Consider the following 17267-nt stretch of genomic DNA (forward strand, 5'->3'; position numbering starts at 1 on the left):
TGTTTTCATTGTGCAATCATGTTGTAGCATGTACCACCACTCCATTCCTTTTTATGGCTGAATAATACTGATGTATTGATATAAGACATTTTGTTGATCCATTCATCTGATGTTGGAAACTTGGGTTGGTTCCATCTTTTGGCTATTGTGGATAATGTTGCAATGAACATTGCTGTTCACAATTGCTGTTTGAGTCTCCGTTTTTTATTTCTTTTAGATATATTTCTAGAATAGAATCCTGGGTCATATGGTAATTCTATGTTTAGCCTTTCCACATCCTTACTAACAGTTGTTATTTTCCTTATTAAGAGGTTCTAGCCATCCTAGTGGGCATGAACTGGTTATTTCATTGTGGTTTTGATTTGTATTTTCCTAATGACTGGTGACATTGAGCATCTTTCCATGGGTTTATTGCCCATTTGCACATCTTTAAAGAAATGTCTGTTCAAGTCCTTTGCCCATTTTTAAAAATAAATTTATTTATTTATTTTTATTTTTGGCTGTGTTGGGTCTTCGTTGCTGCGCGCAGGCTTTCTCTAGTTGCAGTGAGCAGGGGCTACTCTTCGTTGTGGTGCGCGGGCTCCTCATTGTGGTGGAGCACGGGCTCTAGGTGTGCAGGCTTCAGTAGTTGCAGCACGCGGGCTCAGTAGTTGTGGCTTGCGGGCTTAGTTGCTCCGCGACATGTGGGATCTTCCTGGACCAGGGCTCAAACCCGTGTCCCCTGCATTGGCAGGAGGATTCTTAACCACTGCGCCACCAGGGAAGCCCCCGTTGCCCATTTTTTAAATTGAGTTGTTTGTATTTTAGTGTTGAGTTGTAGCAGTTCTTTATTCTGGATATTAAACTCCTATCACATATATAATTTGCAAATATTTTCTCCCATTCTGTTGGTTGTCTTTTCCTTTTCTTGATAATATCCTTTGATCCTTAAGTTTATTTATTTATTTATTTATTTATTTGTCTGTGCCACAAAGCTTGCGGGATCTTAGCTCCCTGACCAGGGATCGAACCAGCATCCCCTGCATTGCAAGGTGGATTCTTAACCACTGGACCACCAGGGAAGTCCCTGGGATTTTCTGTTTCTATATGTAGGCTATATCATCTGTCAATGGAGACAGTTTTACTTCTTCCTTTCCAATTTGGATGCCTTTTAGTTCTTTTTCTTGCTTGCTGTGGCTAGACCTTCCAGTATAATGAATAGAAGTGGTGAAATTGGGCATTCTTTTTTTTTTAAATATTTCTTTTTCTTTATTTTTTGGGCTGCGTCGGGTCTTAGTTGCGGCATGCGGGCTCTTTGTTGTGGCACGCGGGTTTTTCTCTCTCTAGTTGTGGTGCGCAGGTTCCAGAGCGTGTGGGCTCTGTAGTTTGCGGCACAAGGGATCTCTCGATGAGGTGCAGGAGCTCAGTAGTTGTGGTGTGCGGGCTTAGTTGCCCTGTGGCATGTGGGATCTTAGTTCCCCGACCAGGGATCGAACCCACGTCCCCTGCATTGGAAGGCAGATTCTTTACCACTGGGCAACCAGGGAAGTCCCGAAAGTGGGCATTCTTGTCTTGTTCTTGATCTTTGGGGAAAGTTTTCTGTCTTTTTTCATTGAGTCTGATGTTAGCTGTGGGTTTTTCATAATTACCTTTTATCATGTTGAAGAAGTTTCCTTCTGTTTCTACTTTTCTGAGTTTTTGTTTTGTTTTGTTTGTTTGTTTGAACCATGAAAGGGTGTTGGATTTCGTCAAATGCGTTTTCTGTGTCTCCATGTCAATTGAGATGATCACGTGGTTTTTTCCTTTGTTTTATTAAGATGGTATATTACATTGATTGATTTTTGTATGTTGAACCAGCCTTGCATTCCTTGCATATATCCCACTTATAATCCTTTCAATATGCTGTTGAATTAGGTTTCTAGTATTTTGAGGATTTTTGCATGTATATTCATAAAGGATATTGGTCTGTAGTTTTCTCGTAATATCTTTATCTGACTTTGATATCATCATGGTAATGCTGGCCTCATAGAATGAATTGGGAAGTGTTCTCTCCTCTTCAATTTTTTGGAAGAGTCTGAGAAGGACTGGTGTTATAAATCTTTTTAAAATGTTTGGTAGAATTCACCAAACCATCTGGTCCTGGGCTTTTTTTGTTGAGACATTTTTAATTAGTGATTCAATCTCTTTACTTGTTATAGGTCTTTTGAGATTGTCCTGTTTCTTCTTGAGTCAGTTTAGGTAATTTGTGTGTTTCTAGTAATTTGTCCATTTCATCTAGGTTATCTAATATGTTGGTGTACAATTATTAATAGCATTCTCTTATAATCCTTTTTATTTCTATAAGGTTGATAGTAATGTCCCCATTTTCATTTCCTATTTTATTATTTGTGTCCAGGCTGACTTTTGAACCTGACTCCAATCTCTACTTAATTCATGATAGCTTTCCCAACTTGACCTATGACATCTGACCCTGGACACTCCTAACCCAGCTACTAACTGCGTCCTGTAATAACCTCCAACTTTATTGATCTTGACATCTGCCTTGGGCTTCAAACAGATATTGCCTGACAGCTAATCTTCATCCTCTCTTCCTGAAGGGGCGTTGACCTCCAGTGACCCTTGATCTCTGGTCCCCACAGCTATACCTTCGGCAAAGTACAGGCCAACAGCGACCTCTACTGGAAGGCGCAGCGCTACAGCCTCATCCGGGAATTTCACTCTCGGCCCTCACTGGCCCCGCCTCTCATCGTCATCTCGCACGTGTGCTCCCTCATCCGTCGATTGCGCAGGCTCCGGGCCAGCTTGCCACCTTCCGCAGCCGTCGAGCATTTTCGTGAGAGGCCGACTTGGCCCAAAAGAGAGAAACCTAGGGGGCGGAACCTGGAGAAAAGGAGAGCCTGTATAGGCTGGAGGAGGACGCCCAGGAGCATTAGTGGGCAGGGCTTAGTCTGTCAGGGAGCTGGGCGTGGGATATTAGTGGGAGGCCTAGAACGGCGAGGGGGCGTAGTCTGGGAGATCACCAAAGCTCACGGTTTTGGGTGGGGAAGCTGGGTCTAGGAGCAGGCGTGGCCCGAGGATGGGCGAGCCCTTTGACTCTCTCCTGACCCCACTGTCCAGGGGTCCACCTCTCGAAGGAAGCGGAGCGGAGGCTGTTGACGTGGGAGTCAGTGCAAAAGGAGAATTTCCTGATGGAGCGAGCTCGGGACAAGCGGGAGAGCGACTCTGAAACTCTGAAGCGCACATCGCAGAAGTGAGGGCGGGGCCTGGCTCTGGGCGGGGCTTTTGGCTTCAGGAACCGAGCCCATGATTTAGGTCCTACAAAGACCCAGGCTAGAGGCGGAGCCTGCGGGGACAGGGTCCTGGAATGCTTGGGAGGAAAGCTGAAAGACTGAGGGCGGGTCTTCGAAGGTGGGCGGGGCTGGTAGGCTGCTGGCACCGACCTGAAACCCTGAATCCCCAGGGTGGACACAGCATTGCGGCAGCTGAGACAGATCCGCGAGTACGAGCAGCGTCTGGAAGGACTGGAACAGGAGGTGAGGACCCCGGGCCAGGCTGGGGGAGTATGGCTGGGGTGAGGGGCAGTAGGGTTCCAGTCTGATGCCCTGATGTCCTCCCTGCTCCCCAGGTCCAGTACTGTAGCCGTGTCCTGGGCTGGGTAGCCGAGGCCCTGAGCCGCTCTGCATTACTTCCCCCAGGGGGGCCGCCGCCCCCAGCCTCACCTGGGCCTAAAGGTCAGTGTGTGTGGTGTACCTGTGTGTATCTTTGGCATCTGTCACTACCTACGTCTGTGTCCCTGCTTTCCAGGTCTCTCTTCCCCTATCTCTGAGTGTTTTTCTCTTTTACTGGCTTTCCTTAGTCCCTGGTTCACTCTCGGTCTCCTTTGGGCTTTTTGTACATCTTTCTTTTTGCCAGTCTCTTATTTTTTTCTGTCTTCGTCTCTATGCCCACCACCTCTTCTCTCTTCCCCCAGACTGAGCCCGCTGGTGGACTTCAAAGAGTAGCTGCCATAGGGAGTTTTGCTCCGAGAGTAAGGCCTAGCAGGTCCTTGACCCCTGCACCTGGCGACCTTGTCCTTGAAGTGAACCTCATGCCCATGGACTACCACCTCGGCTGCTGTCACGATCACTGCAGGGAGGGTCATCCACGCAAACTACAGCAGGCCTGGATCCTCCCAGAACCAGCCCTACTCTGGGAGCATGAGCCTCTGGAGCCCCGGCATTGCCTTTCAAGGCTGTACCACAGCCTGCTGGGCTGGAGAAGGCTGCAGGGTCCTTGAGGTACAAGGACCAGAGCCCACTCACAGCTCCCCACACTGGGGAAATAAAGCCATTTGAGAGGAGTAGCGTCTGGATGCTTGATTCTTGGGGAACTGGTGGGTGTCTAGATCCTTTGGGGATGGGGGCTGAAGCTGGGGGTGTGTTTGGGGTCCTTGGTTCCTTTGCTGCTTTATTTCAGGTATCCCCCAGCTGTTTCTTCCTCTCAGCCCCACTATTCCTGTGTGACTCAGGCCCAGCACCTCTTGTCTGCACTATTTTGATGACTCACTTCAGTGGGACAAGAACCCCAACCATCTGTACCCACCCCATTCCTGCCTACCAATGAAAGAACTCAGAGATAAAAAGGAGAGTATTTCCTGGAGTGGGGGTGGGTGGGTGCTGTGTACATCTGCTTTGGCAATAGGGGTACAGATGATGCAAATTTGAGTAGATAACTGCATATGTGTCTTTAAAAAGTCTAATTAGTGGAAAATTGCAGGCCACGCACGCACGGAATTGAGGCAAATACGCATCATTATACATGCCGTTTAACTAAACAACCCATAACAAACTAAACTGGTAATGACAAGGTTGAACTGACAGCAATTATTAGTAAAATAGCAAAAAAGCCACCAACAACCAACACATCCATAAATGCAAACCAAAACATCCTTTTTCCAAATTGGAGGAATTCCAACTGTCTGCCACTTTGGATGCAGAGTAGCTTTGAAATATTGCCAAGTGTTTTGTGGCAACCAGATTTCTCTGGAAGATGCTGTATCAATTCTCACTAACCCAAGTAGTAATAATAACAGTAATGACGATGGTGGCAACAACAACAACAGCTAACACGAGTGCTATGTGTCTGGCATTGTGCTTAAGTTCTTCACAGGTGCTAAATCAAGGAATTCTCATGACAACCATATATTACATAGGTACTAATGTCTCCATTTGCAGATAAGAAAACTGAGGCACAGATAAAAGTTAAGTGACTCACACAAGGTCTCACAGCTAGAAAGTGGCCGAGGTTGAATAGGAATCTGGGCCATCTGGATCCAGAGCCTTTGTAAAGCACTAATTTATATTTAGAAATGTTAAATGCTACAAAGCCCTAGGAATTCACTCAGTGGGCATGCTGCTTTATTAAGCTGTTGTCTCTCAGCTCCAAATCTGCCCTTCTGTATACTCAGCTCTGTGATGCTGGGGCTGGGCCTCCGCAAGCCACATTTGTTTTGCCAGCTGGGTTCCTATTAGACTCTGCCTAGAGGGGGCGCTAGAGGGAGAACGGTGACTGGAGGAGGAAGAGGGGATTTGCTGCTTCCTGTTCCTGAGCGTAGCCCCAGAGCATTGCTTTCTCTGGTTGCAGCTTTCAGCTTCCCCCGCCCCAGCACTCCCACAACAAGTTCCGTTTATTCCCTCAGTCACACCCGCTCCATCCAGGCAGCCCCTTTTTCTAGCCTGAGTTTCAGCTCCCAGGGGCACGTCTCCAAGAGTTTAGGTTCTGATAACTGTTCTCTTCCATTTTTCTCTCCAGTCCTGGGGGTGATATTTGCTTCGTGCAGTTTACTATTTCTGTGCTAACTCTGCTTCTTTATATTTCTTTCCCAGTTTTCTGAGACCCGTTTAATATATCTGAGACCCCTGTATTAATTTATTTCTGTTGAAGTATCTGTATAACAGGAAAACTCCAGGTCTGGCAGGTAGAAATCTGACATGAGCCATCATAATGGAGAGATACAACCTCCACTTCATTTCCACACATAAATCAGTTTGGAAACCAAAAGTCCTGTAATTGAAGAGGAGGCTAGGCGCTCTTGAGGAATTACAAAATACTGCTAAAATTTATATTTAAATCTTTCTTACTTGTATATTTTCCCGCGGTGAACCTATTTCACTTCTCTGTTGCACAGCCCTAGTGCAGTGGGAATCCTGGCCCCTTAAAATGACAATTGGTGACCACAAATGTCTCCACTTGTGTTGGTGCTGTGTTTTTGGAAGCCACACAGAGTTTAACTGGGCCATTACAAAGGTGGAAGATAGTTCCTTTTAGGAGTGAGGAGGACCTCTTGCAGGTCACCAGCAAGGCCAGTAAGTGACTGGGTGTCCATTAACCAAGAGTGAGCAGCATAGCCATGATCTGCTACTCTAGGGTCCTCCGGAGGGGTTGCTGAGGGCATGGAACAGCTGTGGCATTCACTAGCCTGTGATCCAAAAGAACCCGTAAGATATCTGCTCCAGTCTCAGATGTGGAAAGGGAGTGACTGTCAGTAGAATATGTAAGCCACTAAAATCTAAACAAATAGGTCATTTGAAAGAGAGGTGTATTTTATACAAAAACGAAAACTCCAGATTAAGAGGCTGCAGGTCGTCAGAGAAAAGGAGGCAGCAGGGTGGAGTGACGACTCAAGAATGCATGTGCTGTGTGAAGGCTGAGGACCTGCTACATTAAAGGGACAAGTGGGGCTAGAGAAGACAGCTGTAAAGGCTGCTCAAAGTTGCCGCCAAAAACTGGAATGGATTTGGTAGCTCCTGTGAAGCCTACTTAGACAAGCCAAGGGGCTGATACACAAACCTAGATTGAATTAGAGAAAACTGGGTATCGGATATGTTTTTGTTTCTCTTGGGTAAATACCTAAGATTGGGGTGTCTGGGTTGTATAATAAGCGGGATCTTAGTTCCCCAACCAGGGATTGAACCCGGGCCCCAGCAGTGAAAGCACCGAGTCCTAACCACTGGACTGCCAGGGAATTCCCCTGTATAACTTTATCTGAGGCTACTTAACTCTTTTCCTAAGTGGCTGCACATTTTACATTTCCATCAGCAATGTTATGAGAGAATTTCAGTTGCCCTGCATCCTCACTAGCACTTGCTATTATCAGTATTTTTAATTAGCCATTCTAAGAGGTTTGTAGTGGTGTCTGTGTTTTTTTTTAAAATTTAAAAAATCTTAAAAGATTTTATTTATTTATTTATAAATTTATTTATTTTATTTACTTTTGGCTGTGTTGGGTCTTCATTGCTGTGCATGGGCTTTCTCTAGGTGCGGTGAGAGGGGGCTACTCTTCGTTGCAGTGCGCGGGCTTCTCATTGTGGTGGCTTCTCTTATTGCAGAGCAAGGGCTCTAGGAGTGAGGGCTTCAATAGTTGTAGCACGCGGGCTCAGTAGTTGTGGCTCGTGTGCTCTATAGCGTAGGCTCAGTAGTTGTGGCACATGGGCTTAGTTGCTTCATGGCATGTGGGATCTTCCCGGACCAGGGCTCGAACCCATGTCCCCTGCATTGGCAGGCGGATTCTTCCCTGTGCTACCAGGGAAGCCCTGTATAGCTTTTTTGGTGAAGTGTCAGTTCAAATGTTTTACCCACTTAAAAAATGGGTTGTTTTTGTATCACTGAATTGTAAAATTTAATGTATTCTGGATACTCCTATATCAGATATGTATTTTGCAAATATTTTCCCTCAGTATGTATCGAGCTTACTTTTTCATTTTTTCTTAATTTTTTTGAGGTGGACCATTTTTAAAGTCTTTTATTGAATTTGTTACAATATTGCGTCTTTTTATGTTTTGGTTTTTTGTCTGTGAAGCATTTGGGATCTTAGCTCCCCGACCAGGGATTGAACCCCCACCCCCTGCACTGGAAGGCAAAGTCTTAAGTACTGGACCACCAGGGAAGTCCCCTTCACTTTCTTAGTGGTGTCTTTTGGAGGGCAGAATTTTTAAATTAACGATGAAATTTTATCAACGTTTTCTTTTATGTTTGATGCTTTTTTGTCCTATCTGAGAAATCTTTGACTAACTCAAGTCACAAAGATTTTCTCTTTGAAGTTTTATAGTTTTAGGCTTTACATTTAGGTCTGTAATTTTTTTTTTTTTTTTTTTTTTTTGGCTGGGCCACATAGCTTGTGGGGCCTTAGTTCCCTGGCCAGGGATTGAACCCATGCCCTCGGGGTCCTAACAATTGGACACCAGGGAACTCCCTGCAATCTATTTTGAGTTCATTTTTATACATAGGGTAATTTTATAGTCAAGGTTATTTATTTATTTTTGCAGATGTGTAATTTAATTGCTCAGCATCATTGGTTAAAAAGACTCTTTCTTTCTCCATTGAATTATCGTGGCACCTTTGTTGAAAATCAATTGACCATATATGTGTGGGTCTATTTCTGAGCTCTCTATTTTGATCAGTACACCTATATGTCAGTCTTTTCACCAATACCATACTGTTTCGATAACTGTAGCTTTGTATTGAATCTTGAAATCAGGTAGTGTGAGTCCTCTAACTTTGCTTTCCCTTTTCAAAATTGTTTTAGTTATCCTAATTCCTTTGATTTTTGATATAAACTTTGGAATCTGGTTGTCAATTTCTCTAAGCAACCTGTTGGGATTTTGTTTGGGATTGTGTTGAATCTACAGGTCAGTTCAAGGTGATTGACATATTAATGGTACTGTAGTTTCTGATCCATGAACATTGTATGTCTCTTAATTTGGTTAGGTCTTCTTTGATTTCTATCATGAGTATTTGTGGTTTTCAGCATACAAACCTTTCATATATTTTGTTAGATGTATTCTTATACAATATGATATTGTATATGATACTGTTCATATTTTTTAGAATTTCCAATTGCTTATTGCTAGTATACGGAAATACTGCTGATTTTTTGTATATTAACCTTGTATTCTATGACTTTGATAAACTCACTTTACTAGTTCTAGTATTATTTTTGCAGATTGTTTAGGATTTTCTATGTCATATTGTCTGTAAATAGAGACAATTTTATTTCATTCTTTTCAGTTTGTATTTTTGTTGTTGTGGTGGTGGTAGTAAAATACACATAATATAAGATTTACTATTTTAACCCTTTTTTTTTTTTTTTTTTTTTTTTTTTTTTTTTTTTTTTTTTTTTTTTGCGGTAGGCGGGCCTCTCACTGTTGTGGCCTCTCCCCTTGCGGAGCACAGGCTCAGTGGCCATGGCTCACGGGCCCAGCCGCTCCGCGGCACGTGGGATCCTCCCAGACCGGGGCACGAACCCGTGTCCCCTGCATCGGCAGGCGGACTCTCAACCACTGCGCCACCAGGGAAGCCCCTTAACCCTTTTTAAGTTACACTTCAGTGGCATTTAGAATACTCACAATGTTGTACAATCATTACCACTGTCTAGTTCCAGAAGTTTTCATCACCCCACACAGTAACCTTGTATCCATTAAGAACTCACATCTTATTCTCCTCTGTTCCCAGCCCCTGGCACCCAACAATCTGCTCTCTATCTATATGGATTTGCCTATTCTGGATATTTCATATAAGTGGAATAACAACATATGTGGTCTTCTGCGCCTGACCTCTTTCACTTAGCACAATGGTTCATTGATGTTATATTATAACTTCATTCCTTCCCACAGCTGAGTAATAACCATAGTATGGATATATAACTTTTTAAAATCTGTTCATCCATTGATGGACATTTGGGTTGTTTCTACTTTTTAGCTATTGTGACTGATGCTGCTATGAATGTTCAGGTACAAGTTTTTGTTTGAACACCTGTTTTCAGTTTTTTTGGTATATAACTAGGAGTGGAATTGCTGGTGATTCTACATTTAACTTTTTGAGGACCTGACAGACTGATTTTCACAGTCGTCACAGCATTTCACATTCCCACCAGCAGTGTATGAGGTTCCAAATTCTTCAAATACATACCAACACTTGTTATTTTCCTTTTTTTTTTTTTTGGTTATAGATATCCTGGTGGGTATGAAGTGGTGTCTCATGGTGAGTTTGATTTGCATTTCCCTAATGACTAACGACATTGAACTTCTTTTCATGTGCTTTTGGCCATTTGTACATCTTTGGAAGGAATGGCTTTTTAGTAATGACCTTCACTGCTTGTATTGCATTGCCTGCCACCCAATCACAGTTAACTAAGGATGGATGGATCTTGAAAGAAGACAAAAACGAAGACCCTGGGACTTCCCTGGTGGTCCAGTGAGTAAGACTCCATGCTCCCAATGCAGGGCATCTGGGTTCGATCCCTGGTGGGAACTAGATCCCGTATGCATGCCTCAACTAAGAAGTCCACGTGCTGCAACTAAAAGATCCCACATGCTGCAATGAAGATCCTGTGTGCCGCAACTAAGACCCAGCACGACCAAAATAAATAAATATTAAACAAACAAATGAACAAACGAAAGAGAAGTCATCCAAGTGACTTGCTATCCAAGTCATCATCTTGAGGACTATCTAGGCTCAGACAGACATTTCATAGCTTAGAAAAGACAAACTGTTGGTCCTGCTACAAAGGATGTTCAACAAGGATCAGCCTTTGTGGATTTTGGAGACAGTATATCCCACAGGTAGAAATTTCAGTAAAGCTGATGCTGTAGCCCCTGACTCATTCATGTTCCTCGAGGAGGAAAAAGCACGTGAATTCAACTGATAAGGCTCATTATGGGGACAGGGAAGCTCAAGTGACCTTGCAGGGTAGGGGCATTTGGGCCAATTCAGTGTGCTTTCGTGGCTTCCCCTATTGAATATATAATTGGTATTGATGTTTTATGTGTTCATACTGTGATTGTCCTATAAGTGTCCGGGGATTCTCCCATCCAGGGACTGTAGCATGTGTGGTCCTCTCCATGGCCAACTACAGAAACAACGTAGAACCCCGGGAGAAAGGGAAATCATAGCTTTAATGACCTAATGGCTGTGGAGGTACTCAGAAGTCATTTCCCGGTACAACAGCGCCACCTGCCGACAGAGCCACTACATACACCCCTTTTAGGAAAGGCCTCTATTAATTGCTATTAAGCGCTGTTGAAAGGGACCCACCAACCCACCGAGGCCTTGTGACTTCCTGGCTTGACTCCTCCATTTTAGGGTAGGTCAACTTGAACTTGACAACTAGTAAGGTCTGAAATGGTTAAATGTAAATGGTATGTTCAAGGGCACAGCTGGGCTGGTCCTTGGTCATCTCAGTTTTGCAGTGGAAAAGTAGCAGCTTCCCCTTTGGAGAAAACTTTATCCCCCCCCACCCTGTCTACCGCCTGAAGCAAAGCTGCTGGCTCAGTGGGGCCCTCGATTTATACAGATCCTTGTAAGTGACTGGGCCTGGTTCACTGCTGATTGGGCTGAGTTAAAAGCTGGTGGTGTCCATCCATCCAACCCCAGAGCCCACCTTGGAAGACAGACTGCAGTCAAGGTTAAGGTATTGGGTAGGCCTATTTTCCCTCCCATCCACATGTATCTGGTATTAATGGTTGTTGGACCCATCTCCTAAAAAATCAGCTCAGAAAGATTTCTGACTTTACCTTCTTCCTCTCCTCCTGGTCCACACAGCTTAGTCGGGCAGTTTGGTCACTGAATGTGGGTGCTCCCAGAGAGGCTTCGTCTCTTCTTGGCTGCCTCCTGGATGATCAATCTCTTGAGATCTAAGGGGAGTTATATAGACCATTTTGAAAATTTAGGATTCTGCCCCCCTGACCACTCTTGGGTCACCTTCCTTTCTGCTGGACAGCCTGATGGTTATACCCTCTGGGTGGCTGCCTGGCACAAAGTGGGCCAACTAGGGAGTTCAAAGTAAATCCTGGTTTAGTCACCAGCATTCTCTTGTAGGTATCACATAGCCCTAGATCAGGGGTTGGCAAACTATGGGTGTTGTGTGTGGGATAAATCTGGCCTGTGAGCTAAGAATGGTTTTTACATTTTTAAAGAGTTGTAAAAATCAAACAACAAAGAGAATACAGTCAGCCCCCTTTGTTTTTGTTTCTAGTAAATCAAAATTTATTTGTAAAACAGGACCTGTTATATAAAATGGCAATCAAGTTATACAAAAGTACAAAATTTCTTTCTGATTACAGTTCTAGTTGCACAGTCAGCCCCCTTTGTAGGCACATGTTCCACATCCATGGATTCAACCAAATGTGGATCGAAAATATTCTAAAAATAATTTCAGGAAGCAAAACTTGAATTTGCCACACTGGCTGTTTTTTACATAGCATTTACATTGTATTAAGTAATCTAGAGATGATTTAAAGTATACAGGAGGATGTGTGTACGTTATATGCAAATACTACATCATTTTATATAAGGAGCTTGAGGATCTGAAGATTTTGGTATCTGTGGGGGGTCCTGGAAGCAATCCTGAGGGACAACTGTATGCCAGAGAGACCACGTCCTGAAAAGCCAAAAACATCATCTGGCCCTTTGTAGGAAAAGTTTGCAGACTCCTGTCTTAGCTGCAACTACTTGCTAAAGCTCCTCACGTGGCTTCCCCCAGCCAATGTCATGGTCATCTAAATCACGGTTAAGAACAAAACTCACCCACCCACGCTGCAAGACTGCCCTAGCCGAGGTACCTCTTCCTCCGCAGCCCATTGCAGAGGGGCCAGAGGCTTCCACCCAACATTCACCAAGACCACCAATCTCCCCTTAGGCAGAGGCCACCTCACATGTCCTCGATTCTCCCTCCAAGCTTGTGGGAGCACCTCAGACTTGGGAATGTAGGTTGCATGCTGGTACCCCAGCCGCAGGGTCAAGAAGCATTTAACCTGGTGGGGAAATGAAAAACGAAAGGATCCCAGACTAGGAGCCAGAAAACCTTGATTCTCTCTCCACCTGTCACTGACTGGGTGTTTGACTGCAGGACTGTCCTTTCTCTTCTCTGAGCCTCCTGCAATATCCACTTCATGAAAGGAGAGGTGGAGAGGGAGACCAGCCAAGGGCCTGTCCGTTAATACACTGTCCAGGTATTAACAAGGGCGCAGGGCTTCTCACAGCACCTGGGAAGTTGTCCTCCATGCCAGGACATCTCACCCCACAACCCCACAAAAAGCAAGCTTACAACTACCACTCCAATTGCAGGACTCATCGTCTACACTGGCCTTTCTCTTACCCCACCAGACACTTGGCAATACTGGCTCATGGTGGCCCACCCTGACTCTGAGAGGGGAGGAGAGACACAGAGGTGAGGGTGAGGGTGGAAGGGGGATCAGGCCCACTCCACTCACCTCCAGCTCCAGGAGCTGGGTCATCCCAGACCCAGGGTGCATGGAGAGCAACGGAGGAGGCAAGAGGCCCCGAGATGAATCTCAGGGGCTGGAAGGGCCCGGGGGCCTTTGCCTCTGACCTTTTCAGGGCTCTCCAAATTGGGAAGGAGAAGCCATTACATTGGGAATGCAGGAAGAAAAATTTAGGATTTCTACTTACATCTATTTTTTAAAAATCAATGAGCAAAACAAATGAAACTTTACTGATATCAAGTATGTATTGATAGAATGACAGGAATTCACATGTAAATTTTCTACATAGGTTGGGGATATTTTTTCAAAAAGCTGTCACTGATAGGGGAGTGTGATAAAAGATGTTTAGAGACATTTGCGGTAACTAAAAGGTGTGAAAGAGCAGGTGAAGATTTGAGAAGTGATTGGGAACCAGAGTGGGTGGTAATGGAAGCTAGCTTTTTTTTTTTTTTTTTTTTTTTTTTTTTTGTGGTACGCGGGCCTCTCACTGCTGTGGCCTCTCCCGTTGCGGAGCACAGGCTCTGGACACGCAGGCCCAGCGGCCATGGCTCACGGGCCCAGCCGCTCCGCGGCACGTGGGATCTTCCCAGACCGGGGCACGAACCCGTGTCCCCTGCATCGGCAGGCGGACTCTCAACCACTGCGCCACCAGGGAAGCCCTGGAAGCTAGCTTTGATTCTCAAGGTCATGACCTTTGGGAGTAGGCAATGGGAGAGAAGGGTTTTTGCCCAGGAAGTCACTAAGGGGTGTGGCTTCTAGAAGGGGCCTCAGTTCTCTACCCCCTGAGTTCCCTTAACTCCATTTGACATTCAGATAGGCAGGGTGGTGTTACCTATTCCCACAGACAACCCTAAAAAGGTCCAAGTCCTCCACGATTCCCTGGTCCTGAGCCCACGGAAACCAGGTGACCTACTTCCCAGGGCCCAAGTGGGTGAGGGACCTTATCCCAAGTAAGAACGAAGCATAACAGCCAGCTAGTGAGGACCTAAATGTTCTAGGCGAGCTACCCTCCTGGTAGGAGTAGTGAGATGAGTTATGAGATAGATTTAGTATGGTCACCAATTACCAAGTTAGCTTTAGGGATTAACACACTTTCTAGATTGCGTGATACTGATTGCTGCAAAGTCCCCCCGCAGTTTGGCTCAGCTCCAGGACATGGAGGGGTCTCAAAGGCAGGGGGAAACTGGGGTCACCAGATTGGATACTCAGTTTGCCAGGGATGTTGGCAAACTGAGTATCCAATCTGGTGACCCCAGTTTCCCCCTCCCTCCAACACCCACCTCACTCCCTAGATGGTTTGCCAGCAGCTGAAATGAACCATAACTCAAAATTACAAGGAGTACTTCTGATTCCCATAATGCATGTTAACACTGACCCTGACACTGAGTTCCACTAAACAAAGGAAAACTGTATCCATGAAAAATATATCCACCTTTCTTGAACACATTCAGAAAGTGTATCCTGGTAAATTGGTACATTTACCAGAATTTACAAGTTTTCTGGTAAATTGGTAAATTTGACTTACTGAGAGAAGTTTCAGCAAACAGATTCTGCAAACCGGCCACTGTGACACCTAGAAAGCCCCTTGGTTCCCTGGCAAACCCTTCCTCGCAGCCTGGAGAGGCCCTGATGGTGGCCCAACGTGTGAGGCTCTACATCACCCTTCCCGGCAACTGCCCTCCTAGGCCCATGCCTTCCGGAGAGCGCTCGGGCCTCCCGGAAATGCCCGATCCTCTCCCTTTACCTCCTCCCCTGGAACTATAAACCCCAAAGATGAAAGGAGGGAGCTGGTGTCCAGCTTCCTCAAGGAGCAGGCAATAACTTCGTCCTTAACAGGCGTGTGAGGAGGCTAGACCCGGTCTCTGCCGCCTGGGAGCCTGAACCAACGGGCTTCCCCAATTGGGCAGGGACCCACGGCCGCTTCCCGTGAAGGTCGGGCCTTGGGATTGGCTCAAAGTCAGATCTGGTGAGCGAAGGGGCTGACGCCAACTTCCCCGGGTCCTAGGGGAGAAAAAAGGAGGGCCCTCTCGGGCCGTTCGACCTCTCAGCTCCACAGAGCCCGGCGTCTGGGAGACTCCGTCAGGTGGCCTGTTATCCCTTGGCGAAGTCCAGTGACCCCAGGGGGTGACGCCCAACCTCACACACCCCAGATTTATGAACGTTTCCGGAATCCTGTGGGAGCCAATTCCCCTCACCCTCGAGGCCTGGACCCTTCAGTCTGGTCAATCAGCCGAAAATAAGGGTGTAGAAGGCTCAACTGAGGAGCCTAGCAACCACCTCGGGCCCCTTCAAGCCTCAGGCCTTACCGGGCGACGCTCCTTGCTCTACCTCAGGCACCGACTTTCCCGCGTTCCTCTGCGCATGCGCCGCCGCTCCCCTCGCTCACCTCTCCTGACGGAGGGAAAGATTCCGCGGCTCCGACCCTCCAACACCCACCTCACTCCCCACACGCGCGCACACGTGCACACAGGCGCATGCGTCCCTCCTTCCTTCCTTTCCTCTCGTGCAGTTTAGACCACGTGCCCAACCTTCCCTTTCCATCCTCCGGCACTGCTCAGTCCAGGCTCTAAGCCGAGTCCCTCGTCTGGAGCATGGGCTTCACTTCCAGTCCCCCAAGTAATGTGGAGGTGAGGATGAGGTGGGAGGATTGGTCTTCCCATTCATTTCTTTTTGCCTTCAGATCTTTGACAGTAACACTTAAGTCTCCCCATACTACTAGCCAAACCTTAAGTATGTGTCCAATAAGACAGACGGGGACCTTGCCTTCAGAGAATTCCGAAATCTGCTGGGCTTGCAGACAAGAATAAAAAACCTAAAGATTTACTAGAAGTTCTTGGTCTCAGGACTGCTTTTATACCCTTAAAAATGAAGGACCCCAATAATTTATGTGGGTTGTATTTATGTGGATTGTGTTTATGTGAGTTATATCTATCAATATTAAAATTGAGAAATTTCTGAAATATGTATTATCAAAAACTCATTGTGTAAGCATAACTTTTTTTTTTTTTTTTTTTTTTTTTTTGCAGTACGCGGGCCTCTCACTGTTGCGGCCTCTCCCGTTGCGGAGCACAGGCTCCGGACGCGCAGGCTCAGCAGCCATGGCTCACGGGCCCAGCCGCTCCGCGGCATGTGGGATCTTCCCGGACCAGGGCATGAACCCGTGCCCCCTGCATCGGCAGGCGGACTCTCAACCACTGTGCCATCAGGGAAGCCCAAGCATAACGTTTTTAATAACTAATTTCCACACCAAAAATAATTTAGTGAGAAGAGTATTTTACATTTTTGCAGATCTCTTTTAACGCCTGGCTTACTAGAAGGCAATTGGATTCTCAAATCTGCTTCTGCACAGGGTTTGTCAAAATAGCTCATGTGCTGTAGCTTCTGGAAAACATCACTGTATACTCAAGAGAAAGTGAGAGTGAAAAGGCAAATAACATCTTAATAGTATTATGAAAATAATTTTCACCTCATGAACCCCTGAAAGTGTCTCAGGAACCACCAGCAGTCCCTAGGCCACATTTTGAGAACCACATTTTGAGAACCACCAGTGGTCCCTAGGCTTAGATCATTATGACTGAGCAAAAAAGATGTAAAGGGAAATGTCTAGGTGCTGTAAGAATACATTACAATCTAGGGAAATTAATCAATCCTTAACACAGAGACCTAATTTGGAGAGTGTTTCTGAGCCCAAGTTCATACTGCTCATCACACAACAGGCCAATAAATCCTTGCTGGGGCAAGGAATAGCAACTTTATTTGGAAAGCCAGCATACCAAGGAGATGCTGGACTAGTGTCCAAAAGGACAATCTTACCGGAGTTAAAATTCAGGCTTCTTTTATACCTATGTGACCTATAGGTCTGGTCACAATGTTCCTATAGGCCTCCAACAAGACAACGTATTTTCTGTTTTCCAATTTTTCATCTTTATATGAATGGAAGAGCATTATACATTTAAAGGTCAGAGCCTTGAGAATGGGCTATCATGTGTGTTTCAGGCTTTGGCAACATTCTTTTACAAAGATGCAGAG

The 17267-nt window shown here is 45.7% G+C and overlaps 1 protein-coding gene across 1 annotated transcript in view; it reads left to right on the forward strand.

The window, feature by feature from the left end:
- The window catches only part of TRPM4 (transient receptor potential cation channel subfamily M member 4), a gene marked incomplete at its 5' end in the record, with an annotated part of 36010 nt that extends 31692 nt beyond the window's left edge, over positions 1-4318 (forward strand). The window contains 5 exons of the mRNA XM_079723464.1: positions 2619-2812; positions 3097-3229; positions 3440-3512; positions 3605-3710; positions 3950-4318. Of these exons, the coding sequence (XP_079579590.1) occupies positions 2619-2812; positions 3097-3229; positions 3440-3512; positions 3605-3710; positions 3950-3954 (511 nt within the window). The 3' untranslated portion in view covers positions 3955-4318. The remainder of the gene's footprint in view (positions 1-2618; positions 2813-3096; positions 3230-3439; positions 3513-3604; positions 3711-3949) is intronic.
- Between the last annotated feature and the right edge of the window lie 12949 nt (positions 4319-17267).

The sequence above is a fragment of the Hyperoodon ampullatus genome (assembly GCF_949752795.1).
Source record: "Hyperoodon ampullatus genome assembly, chromosome: 18".
In the NCBI taxonomy this organism is placed as follows: Eukaryota; Metazoa; Chordata; class Mammalia; order Artiodactyla; family Ziphiidae; genus Hyperoodon; species Hyperoodon ampullatus.